Source organism: Oxyura jamaicensis, chromosome 5 (genome assembly GCF_011077185.1).
Source record: "Oxyura jamaicensis isolate SHBP4307 breed ruddy duck chromosome 5, BPBGC_Ojam_1.0, whole genome shotgun sequence".
Taxonomy (NCBI): domain Eukaryota; kingdom Metazoa; phylum Chordata; class Aves; order Anseriformes; family Anatidae; genus Oxyura; species Oxyura jamaicensis.
Window position 1 is genome coordinate 46,850,915 of NC_048897.1, and position 17,819 is coordinate 46,868,733.

Consider the following 17,819-nt stretch of genomic DNA (forward strand, 5'->3'; position numbering starts at 1 on the left):
GAAAAGAAAAGAAAAGAAAAGAAAAGAAAAGAAAAGAAAAGAAAAGAAAAGGAAAAGAAAAGAAAAGAAAAAAGGAATGGAAAGTATTTCTAGCAATAGCTATGGAAAGCATTTTTAGTAATTTATCAGGGAAAGCTATAACACACATTGGCAAAAATTCAGATGCTCTTAAGTAGATTGTTTTACCATTTCCTTCCAAAAGCATGCACAAAGCCTGAGAACGTACACTTGTTTAACTATCTGCCTCATCAGGGACCGACTCTCACAACTCTTTGCGGTGCCTGTACACATCCCAAAGCACACACTGCTCCACCCTTCCACGGCGTGAACCATCCACTGAGGTCAGTGGGACAAAATCCAGCCCTAGACACGTGCAGTACAGAAAGCCTTAGGGTTATCCATTCATAAAAAGCCTGGGTGATTGAAATCATTTATCTATAACCTTCCTTGCCTCATCTTAGAGACATTTCTAAAGCAGCTAGGTTTAAATTCCTCTTGAAAACTTCTCTGAAATATTAGTGCTCTTGCCTTTGACCCTCTAGTTATGGTGGTAAATTAAGAGTATTTAAGTCAGTTCAGATTCACCCTATTAAGACAGTTTAAACTGGGAGCTAGCCAGATCCCTCTGAAGCTGTGACGTGGCTTATGGTGTACAGGCGAAAGGAGCTCTACTGGTAAAGGTAAGTCCTGCTATAAAAGCCTGAAATCTTCACCAACGTATAAAATGGCTTGAAACCAGAGCCCAGTACAGGCACCCTCAGCTCCACACCTCCCACAGCTCTTAAAACTATGGGCTGTAGAGAGGTAGGATATTGAAGGCCATGGCAGAAAAAGTCTTAGCTGTTTCATTTGCTTTAAAATGGGTCCTAAAATGAAATCAACAGATATTGAGATTGAAAAGAGAGGGAAAGACATTTAGACAAAACCACATCTGTTACTGAGGCTGGCCTCTCGCAAGCACTCTGCAAAAAGCATCTTGCGTTTGGAGTTCCCCGAGTTGCAAATCCTATCAGCAAATGCTGAACCAGAAACTTGAGTTTTCTAGCCTCCGGTCTTCACAGGAAAGTTAATATAATGCTGGGCTTCACGTTTGTTAGCTACTGACGCTGCAACAAAATAATACTGCAAGCTCACTCCAGGCCCTGGATCCCAGAATTTCCTACTGCTCTGCGATTTAAGACCTGCTTATGTTTTAAGGAGCAATTTCAAATTGCAACCCAAAGCTAATAGAAAAACTACAGCCTAGTAATCATTGGATCTTAGAAACGTTTCGCTGCCAACTCTCCTGATGAGATAGAAATAAACGTATAAAAACTGCATTTTTAAGACTTTTCTTTTTATATACATTCACACACGCATATATATAACGCATGTGTATCCATATAAAATCCTGAAACTGAAGATTACCATGTGCTGAAAGACAAACTTTCCGCGAGATTTAATCATGTTCCTATTTTCTGCGTTGAACAAAATACGAGTTATCTACTCCTGGAGAAAATACAGAAAGCACCTGAAAATGTCGATTCAACAAAAGCAGCCAGCCTTCGGAACAAGTCTGGGCGAATGCCTCAGGGGGTCAGGTTTGCCATCCGTCACGTTGGGAGATGTGCATTATTTTTAGCAGGCAGAGGTTCGAGCCTGAACGCCTGCCCGACAGCAGCAGGGCTGCTGCTGAGCTGCTGGTGCCAGCGGGTGAAGGCTCCGGAGCAGGCAGGTTGCTGCCCTGATAAATCACGCCCAGACACAACGGGACCCTTGGAGACAACGGTGTCCACAGTGCCTTCTGATGAGAAGGGCTTTCCTAATCTCTTCGGGTTGGATGCCGAGAGAGGCGGCCAGGGGCTGCACAGGTCAGCAAGATGAGGTTTATTTTTACAAAGAGGGCACCTCCCAGCCCCAACCTCTCCAGGGAGTAAGCCACTCGCCAGTACGTTACTTTGCATTATACAAAATTCATGCTTTCTTGTGGCTTACACACACCGCACTTTACATGGGACTCACTTCACTCATTGCAGGAATAAAACAACACAAATGCAGTGGTTTTGAGTCCTTAATTATCCCTTTCTTTTTCTTTTCTTCCCCTCCCTCTGTGTGTGTATTTTTTTTTAATAGAACAGAATTGAACATTGTCATTTTTTGCCTGTAGAGCTGATGAATCAGTATTCAGGTTTATTTTCATGAGATGTACGGCACAGTCTATGTGAGCCATAAAACAGCAGTGTATGCTGAGCAGTAGCTCATCAAAAGCATTCAGAAGGAACAGAACTGCAAGAAAATGTCATATACAAACCAAACCTGATAACTATGATTTGCCTGGGTAACATATTTGTGCAATTCTGGTTATACATTATGCAGTAAAATCACCAATGCTCACAGCGCACCGATACACCATACTACACTGACCAAAGGAGAGATTCCAACACGGCCTTAAACGGATTCTGTAAGGCAACAAACGTGGGTACACTCCCAGCACTGTTCTCGTGAGAAGGCTCATTTGCTTACACTTGATATGTACAGACCTGAGATTTTCTTGAGGTGCTAGTATATTATCTGAGGTTAGTTGTGTACTACTCCAAACAACTATTTTTCTTACGACCACTTTTCTAACCTAGTTAAATCAAATTCTTTCATTCCTGCAATTCTTTCCTGGTGAAAAGGAACGGGAATACTTTAAGGAATAACAGGAAAACGAAAAAAATGCTTCCACAGATTAAAAGTAGCTTCTGTTACTACAGGAATTTAAGGAAATTTAAGTCATGTGTGCTCTGATGAGACTGAAGCTTTTTCAGCAAGTCCTCTCTTACGCTTTAGGAGCACATTATGTTCTGACTTTTAAAATAAGTTATATAAGAAATGATTGGGCCTTGCTGTCAGATTTGATGTTCCAGATTGTCCAAAGGTCAAAACCACATTTAGACTGAACCAGGCTGTAGGAAAAGAAAGCTCATACTTCCCCAAAGCGTTTTGGAGATTTGAGGAGGTGCAGCAGAGTCAGTACCACAAATAAACACATCGGAGATAAAGGTAGAGGTTTTTTATGCTGCCACATTTCTGGGAGACATGAATGGTCCTAGCCTCCTGAACATTGTCCGGAGGAGGAGGAGGAGGAGGTGGAGGAGGGACTCTGGAGGGCACAGCCTGATGCAGGAACACCCAGTGAAGCCCGCAGGAGGCATCCACCAATCTCGCCTACACAGCTGTGGTGTTCCACCAACAGCCTGCACAAAGGAGCTCACCTTTCTTCTACTGTGCTCCAATCATTTTTTTTCTGCAGCATTTCAGAAGGCATGAATAAAGTGCAAACATGTTAAAGACGTGCTATATTTGCCTATCATACTTTTAAGCCAATATTGCTTAATAAAGAGCGTTTGCACACAGTTCATTTAGCAGAAAATGGAAAAAGAGCAAGCGTCTAATCCACTGTCATCTAAGTAGCATACTCAGGCACAGAATTAACTCCCTGAAGTGACTTACTAACGCACTAATGGGAAAGATCCATCGGCTGCTTCCAAGAGGCGGGCAGCAGGCAATGCTCGCTGGGTATCCTCCTGCCTTGCTGCCTTGCAATAAGCAGTCCTATTTCATAAAACTTCCTGATTTCTGTCGTGCTCTCTACACCTAATCATTTGATTCACTGCTGATTTTAATCTCTGCTATTAATTCATCAGCTGATTGATTGATTAATTGAACTACAGCTTGAATCTGATGATTGTGTTGCTTAACTTCAGCAACAGCAGTTTTAGTTTGGATTTCAAATTATGTTGTCTCGTTACTGCTGCATTAATAAAACCCACACCGAAGTACACGATGCCATTTTTCTAGTATAGCTACCATGGCACCACTCTAGGCAGGCAAAGATAACCTTACAAAATAAATATGCCAGCCACTTCATTCTGCTTCCTAATTTGTATGCGTTTCCTTCATGCTTCAGATCCCCAAACACCCAGATTAAATATATTGATAACTTTTTAAAAGAACACTGCACCGTGAAGTAGCACGGGTTTCTTTCACATTAAATGCCGCATCTAAAACATCTCTGAATAAAGAGACAACAGCCTGTTAATATACACCCAATCCTTCCATCCTGAATGGGACCTCAGAGTGTTCTCAGTGTCCAAGGTTTCAGAACTCCAATTCAGCAAGGTTACACTCAACTTTGAATATCAATACAGATTTCAGATCTGTCACACCATGTCACGCTGCGGGCTATAATAGGCTCTTTGTATCCTTTCACTGCCAGCTATCACGGCCCTGTTTGAAAAGAAAGATCTCAAATCATTTACAGTTTTTGACAGCTGCTGAGCCAAGCATGCCTAGAAAAAGCACTCAGGATGAAAGGATCTTGAATGTGCACTTGGGAGATGGGCTGCGGGTCCTTACGTCCACATACACTGCCCTCTTTACCTTATAATCCGACCTCTGTAGCTGCACGGGTTTCTTTTCCAGTCTAAAAACATGAGGGGAGAGGCAAATGTTTGCAGAAGTCAGTGGTTTGCTCCCTTACGCCTTTCTGGGTCACAAGGAAGGGGTCTGTATGAGAGAAGTCCTGCTGTTCTGGAGAGGGTGGGGAAGTTACCTCGGTTGCTGCAAGTGCTAAAGACGGCGATCGGTTCGGTCGGTCTCTCGCTGTGCTGGGCGGGAGGGAGGGGGAAATGCTGGGCAGGAATTTCTGAGTTAAGAAGGAATTGGAAATTAAACAACAGAAGAAGTTAAATTTGCTGCACGTCTCTTCCAAGAACGCATTTAGAAGTCATCTCAATATGTTTCAGCCTATATTTAGTAGCAAATGCAGCAAGGTAAAGCTGAAATCAGTCAGCACACCAGAAACATCACCGGGTAATGGAACAGCACTTACACAAATGACTAAGTTACAGTACACTGGCCAATTTAAAACTAATTATGTAGATTCTGTTAAATATTCTGTGAACAACACAGTACCTCAAGTTTTGCAACAAACTGCCATAACTTTCCAATACTTTACCCAGCTTTACACAGCCACACAGATTGCCACTTACCCAGTCTGGCAACATAGGCAAACATCGAGAAACAAAATGCTTCTGTGACTGCTCTCCTGGTTTGGGTATTAGCCTTGGTAGGATAACATATGCCTTATCGTACTGAGAACAAGGTAACTTCTTGGTTTTGTCTCATTTCCTTCAACGTTTAATAAATATCCACTGAAAATTCAAGTTCATTTGCAAATGTAAAGCACACCAGCCACACACTGCCCTGGTCTTATATTAAAAAAAAAAGAGAGAGCAAATCAACAAGTAGACCGTGCTGGGGTAGAGTCAACAGAAAAATCAATTCTGAAACCAGCCACTTCTCAGCCATAAACACAAACAAACAAACCAGAAAAATCTGCAGACTAACAACTTGAGCATTTCACAGTGCCCGAGACTCTCAGCTGTTAGAGCAGGATGCGTGCCTTTAGGTTCTGACAGCAGCGTGCACTTTCTAGTTCTTTGCTTCTTCCCACTCCCCTCTTCCCCCAGGTCACTTACAACTGTTTTTGGTAACACACTATTAATGTGTGCATACGTATCGAATCTCCCATTACACGCACCAAGGCTAATTTGGAAGTAAAAGACCACCGAGCATTTTCTTCTAATAAACCTGAAAATGAGAACAGAGATAACAAGGAGCTCGCAGCACGAGTGTCACGCAAAATTATCTTCTGGGCTAAAATTGCTCCGATGTGGTCTTAAATGCGAGATGAAATGATTTCAGACGGTCACAAAAGTCTGCTCTGCATTTTCGTGCTGCCCAGCTGACCTCCCCTGGAATCCGACGGGGAGACGATTTTTCTTGAGTGGGAGGCGGAAAAGCAATATCCAATTTATATTAAACAAACAACGAGGCTGCTGCAAAAATACAGACACTTGACCTGGGTCTGGGCCACAAGGTCAGCCAGATCAATGCCTTTTTAGTTTTAAATTGAAAGCACTCTAATCATTTTGGGTAAAGGGAACCGAGCGCTGAATTTGGCAGAAGCTTGTTACTGCTGAAACGCTCACACAAGCCTAGAAGTGTCTTCACCCAGTCTTGAAGGGTTTATTTTTGTACATTTCTCCAAGATTCTCGTAAGACTAAATAAATGACAGCTCAGGAACTCCCCTCTGCAGTGGCAGCAGACCATGTTCCCTTACACTTACACTAAGCTAAACCCTGACAACATTGAACGTCTGCACTATAAAAGTTGAATGCCATTAATGAATGATGTACAACTAAAGATGCTTTGTAGCATCGCTGAGCTTACATTAACTGGTTCACAACGAGAGAGCCTTTTTATGTTATTTCTCCTATCATTAAGCCATTCCAGGGGCTTTTGTCTCCCATTATATCTTACAGAGTGAAAACACAGGCGGGTTTGCTGCAGTACTGAAATTCTGGTATTTTAAATCCCAGCAATCAAAAAGAAATGACTTCAAAACTTTGGGGGAACTGATCTTCAACATAGCCTGAGTAATCAGAATAAACATCACATTCTGACAAACATTTCCGGCTCCTGGATGGATTGGTTTGGGATTTAAAAAACAAAAATCTTTCTCCTTCCTTCCCTCCCACCTCAGCGTGAGGAGGAACGAAGTGGAGGGCAGAGGGCCAACCCGCTCCACCGATCCCGACTGTGGTGCATGCACCAAAGAAATGCATTTTTCCTCCCGTGTTAATGAAGAGGGAAGGACTGCTGGCTATCTAATTTTAGCGCTCACAAATTTTAGCACACACGCTCGTTTGAAGGCATGTTGGGTCAGTTAAGTTTCTGTGCAGCTCTCGCCCCTGATTTATCTCGTTGGTACAAAAGGCTTCTTAGCTCACCCGAAGAGAGCTACCTGCAGCGCTAGCCAGGTTACAACATTACAGCAGGCTTTACTAGATCAACTCCCCACACCTACTGTGAGCAAGCAAATAAATGGATGTCAGCTCCCTCCAAGGTCACTGGCGAAGCTCTCCCCCAGGCAGGTACCTTGAATAAGGCGGATGCATGACTCGAAAAGCAGAAGCCTGGAAGTGTTGCATTCATTTCTTTCTTGGCTTTGTTTTTGGTAAATAAAATGCTAACCGTAATTTGTATAAAGTTGTCCCTCTAAAGTTACAGGACTGAAAAATACTGGCAGGATTTATTTTAAGTGGAGGTACTTATCAAATGTCACCATTTTCCTGTTTAAAATGACTAATCATTTTGATTAACCTTTGATTTAAATGATTATATACCACTGCAAAGCACAAACATACATCAAATTACACTCCACAGAAATTCTCCAAGCAGAGCTCACATAAGAAACTGGTTATGTTGGAGCGGATGGAGAATTTATTTACCAAGCACAGAAGACTCAAACCGAAAGCTGAAGGCTCCCACATGTACCCCCACACCAGGAACCGGAGCTAGTTCATCCCCCAGCCAACAGGGGACTGCTTTGGGAGGAAAGACCAAAACAACGACCGAAAAATAATTAAGCTTAGAGAAGAAACTCCCAGCTAGCAGCTCAGCAAGCACTCCCAGTATCTGCCATAAGGAATTCTGTCTCGGGGAGCACGTTTGTGCTAGTGCATTAGTCACATATGGAAAGAAGGCCTGAAGCGCTGCACAAGACAAGAAATAAAGTTTAATATCTCACTTTGAGTAATACACACGAATTCCGAGCCATGTAATAGACTTCAAAGCAGAGAGGGAAAAACAGCCTATGAAAGGTAAATTAGACAGAGAGCTGAAGGCAATGCTGAAAAAAATAAAAATAAATGGTGGAAAAATTAAAGCATATAAAAACACTCTTAAGATCCCATCTCAAAGGACCAATTTGTAAGGGGAATACATACTGAAGTCAGCACAGAAAAGACTCTGCAAAGCTTCACGTCTGCCAAACACGGGGACTTCTCCCTCTTCAGCAGCCCAGCTCCATCACGCAGAGCTCGCCTGGGGGCATCCCTGCAGCCACCATCAGCCTGCCAGACCCCTTTTGTGTCTGCTGCAATCCAGGCACCTCGAAGATACCCATTTCCAAATCTCTTAAACCTTTGCTGCAAGGTTATTTTTCCTACTAAAAGAGGTTCTGAAACAACAACTCTCTTCTAGACACAAGGAATCAAGAGTGCTTTGTAACCATCATGACCAGCTGGGTCTAACTGGTGTAAAGGTTAGGCAGAACCCTGACAGAAATACCGCTTTCAAGGTTTTTCAGACACGCAGGCATCCCTTGGATTACCCAAGCTGAGCTTTGTCTCATGCAGTTTTGGAGTGATCTAAGCAATCTGGAAAAACTGAGCTCACCCTCTTCCCCTCCACAAATACCAGTCCCATAATGTAAAATAAACTACAAGTACTGTACATTAAAAAAAAAAAGTCTGCTTTGAGTTTATAAAAACAAATCATAAGCCATGGCAAATGCAGACAAGCATCACGGAGACGGAGACTTGCAGCTGGGTTGGGAGCAGCGTGACGGCACGGCTCTCAGCCCTGCACTGCCACGCGCCTGGACGGCAAAACCCAAAATGCAGGGCTTGTCATTGTCAGTAATCCTGGGTGGGAGGGCTTCCTCCCTTCTCACTGCCCGGGAAGAATCCATACAGGTCCTGCCGGGCTCCCACAGCATGAGCAGCTGTGTGGGATGGGGAGTTGTGCTTGCTGCCCTCACCCAGTAACGCTATTTCTCTGATACAACTTTACCAAAAATTAGTGAGTTAGGTTTCTGCTCATATTTTACCCTCTGGGGGAATCTGATTTCAGTCAGAGCCAGGAAAGTACCACACAATGTACGTGCTTAAGTGAGTCACCCACCACGAGGCTGTAGACAACATTACGAGCATCCTCCCTCCTCATGTAGGGGATATTTCTGGGGTTGTGACACGCACGGGGAAGCCAACAAAAATGTGTATGGAGCAGATGCCAATAATGCAAAGTGTCCTCGAGGGCCAAGACAAGCTACCAGCCTTTCCCACATGCCGATCTTCTCCTTCGGGCTCAGGAGCACCGGCGGGCCCCGCTGCCGAGCGAAAAGATGGCCGATAAACAACAGTGAGGCCATGGAGAGAATTCAGAAGTGAAATTCAAAATCTAATCAAATCTGAAATCTCTACCAAGGGCTTTTGTCATATTTGCAGCAAGCCTGATTTGGTTTTCTGTTATATATTCATACGCTTCCATTCAGAACAAGCTTGTTTCATTACAGTGGATTCAGCTGTGCTTTGCAGTCCTGCTTCACTTCTTCCACGGCAAATTCTTCAGGAGATTAACCTGACACATTTATTCCCCCGATAATATATCCTGTCCTCTCTGATATCATTACCAATTTCAAGTACATAGCAATAAATAGGCCGAAAATTTTTAAAAAGTAGTGACTTGAAAGCTTTTTTGGTCCCACTTTTTCTTGGTACAACACATTTCACTGCAAATAACATTGTAAGATTCAGCTCAAGTAAATATAAAGTAAATTATTAAGCTTTTAACCAAAAGCTTGCGGACCTAAACCCCTTCTTTAGTGGACTTGAAGAGCTCCGGTGCATAACACAGCTCAAACTGGAGTTTAGGTTTTAAGTAGCTCAAAGTGGCAATTGCTCTTTCCCAGGAGTTCAACATATTAGTCTTCTGTGACACCTGTTTCATATGCACAGAAGACATTAGTGAAGATAAACTGAGCAACTGGTAATTGAAATTAAAGCTGCAATGTCTATTATGGTAACATCCACCAAGCCACGTCTCTATAATAGAGACAATGAAATGGCTTTTCCTTCTAAAGCACCAGTCGTGATACCCACTAGAACAAAACCCAAGCCCCAATGCATTAAGAAATGTAATGAAACACATTCACACAAAGTAAAGTTTCTTGAAATTGCTTGCGTTGTCTTTATCATTTTTCTACTGTGTTGACAGATACATTAAGTACAACCCCAGAATAATTCTGGGAAATGCATCTGAAAAAAGCCTATCTTTTTCTAAATGTCAGAAAGTTGCACAGCATTCACAGTGAAGAAAACTGTTCAAAAATCCAGTTCGCTTTTGAAAATACTGATGTATGTAATGTCTACTCATCCAAAAAGGGGGAACTCTGTGTGATCCCTGGGATAATTGTTTAGAAGTACCTTCCCAAGAAAATTTCAGAAACCACCAAACAATTCTGTGACTGCTGCTTTATGTCGTACAACGAAACAGCAACAACAAATCAACAGAAATTGCACCACGTCTGGCTGGGGCAACCCTTTTTTAAGAGAGAATCTGAAGTCCCCTTCCCAGAAATACAAGGGTAGCGTATTTTATAGTGAGAGGCAATTAGAAAAATGGAGAAGATCGACTTCCAGAGTGCTACACACTGTATATAAAATGATTTCTGAGACACATGCCAAACTAAGCCGCATCATCTGTCCAGACCTAGTGAGGTATGTAAAGTCTTGGCTTGCACATGGAAAGCAATAAAATCTACATTCCTAATTTTATACCTTTACACGAGTACTGCCTTAATCACCAAGAAGCAATATTCCTCTCCTAGCCCATGAAGCTCCCAGTAGCTTGGTACTGGGGCCTTTTAATTGGGATCGAGACTAAACCAGGAGCTCTTTAAAAACTGACTATATCTCAAATGAATGAAAGGACTGGATCAAGGCATGGTTATGCAAGGTGCTGCTGCAGTCAAATACAGCTTACTAAGTATTTTAGACCCAGAAAGATAAACATGTAGGACTGTAAATCACTCCAAACCAAAACAGTTAGCAAGATTTCCGCAAATGCCTCCTGGATAAAGCTACATTACGTGCCTCATTCATTTTCTAATGAGCAACGTTCAGGGTTTTTATTATTATTAATTGCATATAAATCACCCTGATTTTTGTATCACTAGGAAAGCAGTTAGCCATTCACCTCTCAGAGGAACAATGCTGAACAAAGGAAATGGATGCGTGGCATCTAAGAACAATGCAGAACACAGAAATTTATGCATGCCATTTAAAAGGCATGGCATTTAGACTACTAGCAAAAAAAATCATAAGTATGTCATAAATCTTTAATTGCAAGAAATAAAGAACTAATGGTTTGCCAAGTCCTTGATATTATTTAAGCAAGAATGCTGCCTACTTCTGGAGTGCAAAATCTTAACTCGCATATCTGCATGTATCCCCAACCTTCTCTGAAGTGCTCTGCTGCAAAATTCATTGTATCTAAGATCTGCTAATCATCATCAGGAAACTCTGTTATGCATCTTAAGGACGTACTTTAGACTCTCAAGAGGAAAAATAAACACATTTTATTAGATGCTTTTGGAAAATACTGATTTGTGTATTTATTTAGAAACCTTTTCAAGTTGCACCACTGTTAAATTAAATATTTATGGCATGATTTTCCGAAGAGTTTAACACCTGTGAAGAGTTTAACAGAGGCTTCAACAGAAGCTCCAAGTGCCCAGCATTTTTGAAAACTGGGCCTCGTATGGACAAGGCACAGATGTGGCAAAGAAGCTCGAGCGTCGATACTACTGCTACGTCCTGAAAAGCAAGGGGGACCTCACAAGTCCCTACTTCCCCCTGCTTCCCAACGCAGCATTTCATTTCTGACAGCTGAATCAGAGCCATGTTTTACGAGGGATGCCAGAAACGTGACTCACTAATACCTGTTAAATCCAAACAAAACATATGCGCAATGCTGTTAGTTAATCCTCAGTGCATCTTTGCTTTCTGTCACCAGAGGAAAATGTGCGTGCGTGGGTCATTAGGCATGACATGAGGTAGCACATCCACAGCAGGCTAAAACCCTCAGTGAGTAAAGAACTGGAAAGCAGAGCTGTTGATGTTAAGGGTGAGAAGCTGCATGAGAACGAAGCCATCTTGGTAAAATACAGAATGAAGAAGGAACAGCAGGAAAAAATGTCCGTTACATTGCAAAAAGTCTGTATGCCGGTGACAGTGAGGCTAGACATGGTTTTGGCTGAGAAGCCTACTGCTAAAGCCAAAGCCAATGCATTGGCCAAAGCTAATGCAAATCAGGACAAAATAAGGAGTTTGTGTCTAGTCATCTGTGTTTGCTCAGCTTCTGAGGGAAGTCTCCTTACCATCCCTCCCAGCTTCCCATCTGCAGGTACCCTGTGTCTCCTGTTCCTTCATGAAGAGATGGATTCTCACACCTCGAGGTTGTCCTTCTCTCCCAAAAGCTGCTTCATTAGGATGAGAAAACGCACTGCTGAGACACCACCAGGAAGAAATCTCCCGATTTTCACTTCAGACACCCCCACGTCCCTCCCATGCTCGCCTGGCATCGCATGCCTAACCCCATCTCTCCCTCCTCCGCTCCCTCCATCCCTCCCCTCAACTTTATCCTCTAAACTATGGCATGAAGACACAGGCCAGCATTTCCAAACCAAATGCTTGAATTTCCTTGTGGTGTAGTGCCTGGAGGCAAAAAATGGTGTCTTTTAGGGAGTAAATAAATATCTAACAACTAAATCAGAAATGACTATATATAGAGACCATTCAAATGATCATCCAACGTGATTTCATGAACTGCAGGCTAATAAAACAGTTGAATATTGCAGATAGGACACATCAATCTCCTTATACACTTTACAGCACACTACAAATCTGCCCAGCAAGTCTGAGTATTTTACTCATTAAAATAGTAGCTTTCATCACACTATAAAACATTTGCAAATGCAGACCAGAAAACCGACAAGGGTATTTACTGCAAAGCTTTATATTTGTGTCATCAATTAACAATGAAAGTTTGGAATAAAAATAAAATAAAAGCTAATCAAAACAGCTAGCTGTCAAAACAGATGGGAACTGTATTTTTCAAATCAAGCAAAAAGCCAAAGCTTTCAAACATTTAGTGGCATGTCAGCAGATACAGACAACTCCGAAAGGGAGGACAACAAATGTCAGGGATATGTGAAGAAAAGGTGTCCACGGCCAAAAGATTTGTGTTTATGAATTCCCATTGATTTTTTTTTTTTTCTTCTCCAGAATGATTAACTCGCACCAAAACAGACCTCTGATACAGGAACTATAAATAAGTTTCCACTGTGACACTGCAGGCAAAATAAATAAAAACAGAGCCCCAGCATTATTTTAGCCTCAAACAAATGTTTCAGTACCTACATTGTCTGGCTTAGAAAGATACATAGACAGTCTCACAGACAGAGATAGAAATGAACAATTGCAGTACCTTTTTCCCACACTGTTTACAGGGCTGGCTATATTCCTACTGGCATTAGATTTTCTTCTTGACAGCTTCTTGGTGTTGGTGCTGTCATCAGTGCTGTCATCCTCTTTCTTTGGTGTGTTACTTCCTTTGCTGTTCAGGTCCCTTAGCACATTATAATTAATTTTACTTGAGATTTTCTTCTGTTCTAACATCTTTTCAATTGCCTCTCCTGCTGTGCTGGCTTGAATTGGCTCCCGCTTCTTTGCAGATTTCTTTGGCTTAATTAAAATATAAAATTAGTGATGGAGACACAAACAAAATTGTTGTGCAGCAGAAGGGCGACCTGCAGCTCGGCAGTCCCAGCACAGGTGCTGCGGACAAGGGGACAGGATGGGCTGAGCTTGGTCAGTGCTCGCTGGCCTGCAACCGAGCAGGACTAAGGGCTAAAGGACTTCTCTTTTTCTCTGAGAGATAAGTGTTGGCTTTCGTATTTTTGCCAAATGCCCACGCAGTTTATTACAAATTCTTCGCTGCGTATCTGTAATGCTGCCAGAAAAGAAATGTGGGCCATTTCTCACATGTGAAAAAGATGGAGCAGACTCCTGTTACAGAAGCAGGGACCCTGATAACATCACCCGGCACGTAAATAAAAAACCGCCCCTGTTAAAATCGCCTTCAAAGTTACAGTCAAGCTGGGTTGCTGCTTCCCTAGGCACTGACAAATCTGTATCAGAACTGCAGCAGCATTTTATATGAAGCTTGAAAGCCAAATACGAAAATATCCACCCAACTCTTCCTCAAAACTGAAAAAAAAAAAAGCCAAGAAAATTAGAAGCAGTTTTCTAAGCGTGGGCTGGCATTAATGCTGATGGATAGGAAGCAGGATGCTGCAGAGAGGCAACCTCCCCTCTCGGCCAAAGGCTGCAGGTCCGAGCCCAACCTTTACTTGCAGCGCCTGATACTGCGCAGACCCAGACAGAGAAATGACACCGGAGAACATTTCTATCCAGGTCTAATGCCTGGGTAGGTAGAAAATAAAGATCCTCTGTTTCTCATTCAGCGTTTTCCTTTTCAAAGGAAGGTTTTAACACCGAGCTCTGCAGGAGATTTATTTTTTAGTGTATAATAGCCCCTCTGTTTACCTACATGGGTCAAGTGCTACCTTGAAATTGGAAAGCACTATATTAATCAAGTTCTACTCTAGCTGTCGGAAACAATACGGAGTTAGAGAAAAACTCCTGTGTTGTCAGAACAAAAAGGTGGGTTGTTTGGGCTACTTTTCGGTGCCAGAGAGTTATACAATTTTGAAAATTGCTGGTAGAATGCCACCTCTCTGTACGGGTGGGATGAATGAGAAACTCTGAAGCCTAAAACAGTATTTCATTGTCTGGGTTTGTTTTTATTGTTGAAATACCTAGGGGAAGTAGGAAACTCTGTCTTTCACATTAGCCAGAAAAAAAGATACAGGATATACACATAAAAAACGAACGTGGATTTTAGTTGCATGTGGAAGATTTGACTTGTCACTTGCTCAATTACACCAAATGCTAATGCTGTAAATTGTGAATATATGGCCAATTAGGCTTTTTTAAACTGCTAAACACGGAGACAGGACATGCCATTTGTTAACATAGCTGTCACGGTCTTTATGAAAGGTACGGTGAAATACTCCTTCAAGTGACTGGAACAAAGACCCGGTCAGTTCTCCATAAAGAAATGATAATTGCAAGAGCAAAGAAAGCTACTGAAGTTACAGCAAGTACAAACAAATTCTCTATGCACACACTAAAAAAGTCAGGCGTGCCTTAAGAATTGCATTTAAATAAGCAAGCAATTAGGACAGCAATCATAAATGCAAAGAACTAGCTCTGACTTTGCCATGCCCAGAATTTTCTCATAATAGTAATTCAAAATAAAAGTTTGGGCAAGAAAGTCTTTTATTCACCACCTGAAAAAATTATAGTTTTGTGTTTCTATAGCATGTAAATATATACTAGGTTTTGCTTGTCTAGTGGTGACCTGTAGCAATATTCCCATTCATCCTACAGATCAACGGATGTAATGAATTTACAAGACATTTTCAAACAGACACAATTAGCACACAGTTTAATACCTTGTGTTCCTTATAAATCCCAAGTTCTTTCTCTTTTGCTATTCTTGCTTCCTTTTCTGAAAGATGACAAAAGGATAACCAGCATGAAGATTATACAGACTGGGTATTTCAGCAACACTAGCCAAAAGGAGAATTTCAGTCCCATATACTTACCTTTTTGTTCCTTCAGATAATCTTCATTTTCTTTCATCCACAGCTCTGCTTTTATCTGAGCTTCTGTTTCGTTAAGTATATACTAAAAGACAAAACAAGTTCATCTGCTTTCAGAAATCAACTTGAAAACCACAGACCAAAACTGAATTGAAAAACAAATTAATAAAAGAAAATAAGACCATTAGAAGCGAGCATTTCTAGAAACTTCTAAAGCTAGCAAAAACGATGACCTGTTTTCAAAATACAGTGCTCGGTTTCCAAACTATGGTGGGGCGACAAACAATCACGCAGGACTCATCGTACGTGATCCATAATAAACCTAAAATGATCATTTTAATGTTATTTTTCAGGTGATATCAGAGCGCGCCATGACAACATGGCAGTCTGCAAGTTATTCTGTACGGTGGTAGTGGTCTTAAATTTGAAACAGTAAGGGAGCCACTGCCCTCTGCTTCCACAATAGAAAGACATGTCTTCTTGGTAGGTTTCTGGGAAGGTTTAGGCACAGTTACTAAGATTCTTGGTTCAATGGCCACTCTACATGAAGGAAACCAGCTTAGATTGATGGAGTTTTAGTCCTCCAGATTTTATAGAGCTCAATTCAATATCCACGTCTAAACTTCCTTCAGTTAACCCCAACTAGTCACAGTAATATTATTAGTAAGCGTGGAGCTGTAGAACACTCCTAGAACTATTCACATAAGCTATATAAATAAATAGGTAGGTCGGTAGGTAGGTAGCAAGCAGGCTTGCAGGTTGCTGGATAGATCTCCCCCTGCAGCTACTCAGCTATAAAAGTAAGCCCCGTATTTAGCACAATACAAAGAGAAGGTTCTCTTGGCTGATGTTGTTTGACAGTGAAGAACTTCTGCAGAACGGAGGAGACAAACCAGATCATCCTTCATGAATGTGACACTTTATTTTTAAGCAATGGACCCAGGAATAATAAAACAATGTTTAAGTGCTAGAAAAACAATTTGAGATTTCTCCATCTTACAGGTTTTACTGTTCCAGATTTTCTTCAAAGTACAATGCACACATCAGGATTTTATGGGAAAAATAACTCCATTCAAATGAAACTAATGCAGGGAGGAGTCCTTCTTCGGAGGGCAAACGGGGCGAGCAAAGAGCTGCACAAGTGCTGGGTTATCAGACCAATATTTCACTGTTTCATCTGTTTCTATTAAAGGTGGGTCATAACAGTAAAACTCTCTTCCTTATAGCTCAGTTATTCATCCTTCTTATGCTTTTAGAGAGTTCATAATCTTGGGCTTACAATATTACAGTCTATTGCCATGGAAATGAACATGAGGTCATAAAAGCAGAGTTATGACCTCACTACAGTCTAGAACGCGGAGAAAATGTGCTTTTGCTTTCCCCACTTTTGTTTAAAGGATGGATCTGCTATACTGAATCCCTTCAGCATCAGGCCTGTGAGGTCCCCACGCCCCCATCCCTTGTCTCCTCCATTTCCAGGACGCTTTTCCTAATACCCAGCCTGGCAAACTCCGCTCCACTGCTGACCTCAAGCTGAGCGCTTGCCTGCTCCTCCATCCATTACCAAGAATCTTTTGCAAATCAAGCTCAATTCTCAGCAACCTCTGTGCAACCCCGCTGTTTTCAGTGACTTTGTACCCTAAAAGGAGTTTTTAGCATCTTGCATTATCTGTTCAAATTACACTTTTAAAACTCTCACGGTGGCTGGAGAGGGCATCAGACTAAAACTCAAGGAGAACTGGACTCTGCTGCGTGTTCACGTGCTGACCTGCTGTGTGGCCTTCAACAAGCCATTTTCCACAGCTGCCTGTCTTTTATATTCAGGCTATATGGCAAAGGGTATCTTGTGCTGCCGCACAAATAATAATAAATCAAGAAAATGTTACAGAAATCTTTGAAAGCACACAGAAGCTGTACGTGCTGCTTTTACAGTTCGGTTTCCATGGCAGCTTCGCAAGCTGAATATATTGTAATTAAATAATGAATTTAGAGATCCAACGAACTTTTAAAAGTTCTTCTTAAGAATAAAAGATGTTCTAAAGCATAATTATTTCAGCACAGAAAGAAAGCAGCAGCGGCAGCAGTCCCGTATATATATAAAATGGGCAAGAACTGACTAAATTCACAGGCTCGCATGAACATTAGTTTTGACCGCAGATCACTGCAATCACTTGAACCTCTCTATAGATCAGAAGCAGGCGCTGCCAGAGCGAAGAGGCAGGGAAGGAGAGGATACACCAGATAAGAACCATTTTTCTTTCTCAGATATCCAAATGCAGAGAGACTCAGGATAAAAGGGTATCTTACCCTATCTATTTCACTGTCGTCAATTCCACTGAGATCTAATTCACCATCTCCTGCATTTTCACCTACATAAAAGAACACATTTTAATTAGCTAGATATTTCTTCAAAATCAATCGCAATTCAAGTTCTAT

At 41.8% G+C, this 17,819-nt stretch overlaps 1 protein-coding gene across 1 annotated transcript in view; it reads right to left on the reverse strand.

Moving 5' to 3' along the window:
* BRF1 (BRF1 RNA polymerase III transcription initiation factor subunit) overlaps positions 1-17,819 on the reverse strand; it is a 170,613-nt gene that overhangs the window by 30,394 nt on the left and 122,400 nt on the right. The window contains exons 12-15 of the mRNA XM_035326804.1: positions 17,691-17,752; positions 15,387-15,468; positions 15,234-15,289; positions 13,142-13,398 (exon numbers count right to left, since the gene is read on the reverse strand). Coding sequence (XP_035182695.1) covers positions 13,142-13,398; positions 15,234-15,289; positions 15,387-15,468; positions 17,691-17,752 — 457 coding nt within the window. The remainder of the gene's footprint in view (positions 1-13,141; positions 13,399-15,233; positions 15,290-15,386; positions 15,469-17,690; positions 17,753-17,819) is intronic.